General features: G+C 50.3%; 1 protein-coding gene across 1 annotated transcript in view; it reads left to right on the forward strand.

Moving 5' to 3' along the window:
- Positions 1-580: 580 nt before the first annotated feature.
- Positions 581-2,661, forward strand: part of LOC104160385 (transmembrane 9 superfamily member 4-like) — a gene marked incomplete at its 5' end in the record, with an annotated part of 4,965 nt that continues 2,884 nt past the window's right edge. Inside the window, 6 exon segments of the mRNA XM_009698496.1 lie at positions 581-651; positions 1,073-1,205; positions 1,760-1,841; positions 1,950-2,025; positions 2,373-2,456; positions 2,643-2,660. Coding sequence (XP_009696798.1) covers positions 581-651; positions 1,073-1,205; positions 1,760-1,841; positions 1,950-2,025; positions 2,373-2,456; positions 2,643-2,660 — 464 coding nt within the window.

Raw genomic sequence — 2,661 nt, forward strand, 5'->3', positions numbered from 1 at the left:
AGTTGAGATCAGCCTCTTCTCCCAGGCAAGTTGTGATAGGACAAGAGGACATAGTATCAAGCTGCACCAGGGGTTAGACATTAGGAGACCTTTCTTCACAGAAAGGGTTGTTAAGCATTGGAATGGGCTGCCCAGGGAGGTGGTGGAGTCACCATCCCTGGAGGTGTTTAAGAAAAGACTGGAGGTGGCACTTAGTGCCATGGTCTAGTTGACATGGTGGGGTTAGGGCAAAGGTTGGACTCGATGATCCCAGAGGTCTCTGCCAACCAAATCGATTCTGGGATTCTGGGTCAGACAGTTACTCGCTTCTGCGCTCTGACTGGGGTAGTTGAGGAAGTAGAGTGTTGTTAATGTACATCTTGCATGTCCATATTTAATGGAAAAAAGCACAGGAAAGCCACAGAGTCCTGTTCCTGCTGGCATACTGCCTTCCCTGCTCCCTGGGGTTTTGTTTCTGTCTTTGATGGCCAGTGACTCAAGGCCTCCTCTCCTAGCCAGAACTGTGTGTTGGTGGGAGCCATGAGAGCAGCACAGCCATGTAGGAGCCTCTGAGCTAAACTCAGTTTGTGCTTGTTTTCAGGTATTCTCAGCATGATCATCATCCGGACTCTCCGGAAGGACATTGCCAACTACAACAAGGAAGATGACATTGTATGCGTTTGTTCTTGGGGCTGGGATCAGAGAGGGAGGGAAGCACAGATGAGGAGGAATCTAGCCTGAAGACTTGGATGTATTGTCTGTTTCCTTGCCCCGGTTTTGCTTCGAGCCCTTAAGATGAGAGGGGCGGTTCTGTCCTGTACTGTCACGACACCTTTGGCTGTTTGTGTATGATGGCAGATTACCAGTTCAGATGTCTTCAGACCTAAGTAATGACTGCAGACAGTTCTGTAAATGTGTGCCCTGGCACAAGCAGTTCAGGTCTTAACTGTTTTAAGTTTTTTAACTAGAGTGATAAAATTCTGTAGAAGAACGGGATACAGGGAAATCAACGTCTTAGGCTGGCTGTGGTAGGACCTTAGGTTCCACTGGTGTATCACATCTAAATAACCTTCTTTTTATGTTGTTGCTACAGGAGGATACCATGGAGGAGTCTGGTTGGAAACTTGTGCATGGAGATGTCTTCAGGCCTCCACAGTATCCTATGATCCTCAGCTCTCTCCTGGGTTCTGGAATTCAGCTCTTCTGTATGATCCTGATTGTCATCTGTAAGTCGCATGTGTTGCATGGGGTGGCTGTAACAAGAGGAGGAATGATGCTCAAGGGCATTTGTAGCTCCCATTGACTTCAGCCTGTGCTCAGCTTAGCTTGAGTGAGGTCGCATAAGGCTGCTTCTTGTTGTGGGGCTGATCAAGGCAATAGGCCTGTGCTCAGCATTTCTGAGTTTCTAGATAGCATTTCCCAGCCAAAGGCATCTTTTTGTGTTTATATTCTCTGTTATGAAGATATGAGCCCTGGGTGATGGTGGGCTGAGAGACTGCTGCACACCTGTGCCTTGCCTTCTGAGCTGCACCTGCTCAAAGCTCTGGGGAAATTGAGGCTAAAGCATGGTCTGTAGCTTGAGATCAAAGCTGTGGCTTCCTCTCTCTGGCCAGTGCTGGAGGCTGTGGATGTGTTACGCTTTGAAGGAAATGAGGTCTGTGCAGAAGGCAGAGATTCCAGGCAGCTGTTGTCTGCGTACGGGATGAGCCCCCGTTCTCCAGATGCTGGCTAGCACACGTACATCAGGGCTGCTGTTCTTTCCCCTTTTTTCCCTCCACAGTTGTTGCCATGCTGGGGATGCTGTCGCCTTCTAGCCGGGGTGCGTTGATGACTACGGCCTGCTTTCTCTTCATGTTCATGGGGTAGGTGACTCCACTGCTTCCCACAGCAGTGCTGTCTTGCCTGCCCCTCCTCTCCCTCTCCTCAACAATGAAAGCTAATTTTCTTTGTCTTGGCTTGTTTCTGTCCAGGGTTTTTGGTGGATTCTTTGCTGGCCGCTTATACCGGACTCTGAAGGGACATCGATGGAAGAAGGGAGCCTTTTGTGTGAGTCTTGTGGTGTTCTGTGCTGTTTATCTAGGTTTGCTGATGGCAAAATATCTGGATAAGCTCCACACGTATTTGTGGGTAGCTGGATGCAGCCTGGCTGTACTGCAGAGATTTGGTGTGGATTGAGTCCTCGTAGCTTTACATGGAAGGATGAACACCAGCGCATGTACTAGAGTAAAGAGGATTGTCTGAGATCCTCCCCACAGCCCATCCGCTGCGTATTAGTGCTGCAGCGAAAGGGATGCTTCCTCCACGTGTGCCTTGTCCTAGCAATGGACTCATTAAAGAGAAACATCTGGCTGATTTGTCACGTGTTTTCTCTTACCCTGTGGTTGCTCTTGCAGACAGCTACCCTGTATCCAGGTGTCGTCTTTGGTATCTGCTTTGTCCTGAACTGTTTCATCTGGGGGAAGCACTCCTCTGGAGCGGTAGGTACCACCACCGTGCGGGAGCCAGTGGGAGGGGAGGAGGGAGGCTGTGCTGTCAGGGACCTGCTGAGGTTCACGGTGTCTTTGGACATGTGGGGGGCTGGAGGGTTGGTCTGGGCGGTGACTTGAGTCTCCAGGGCAGGTGAGCTGTCGGCCTCACTTCTGTGACTCTGGCTGTGATTGCAGGTGCCTTTCCCTCACATGG

The sequence above is a fragment of the Cariama cristata genome, unplaced genomic scaffold, assembly GCF_000690535.1.
Source record: "Cariama cristata isolate BGI_N322 unplaced genomic scaffold, ASM69053v1 scaffold2564, whole genome shotgun sequence".
In the NCBI taxonomy this organism is placed as follows: domain Eukaryota; kingdom Metazoa; phylum Chordata; class Aves; order Cariamiformes; family Cariamidae; genus Cariama; species Cariama cristata.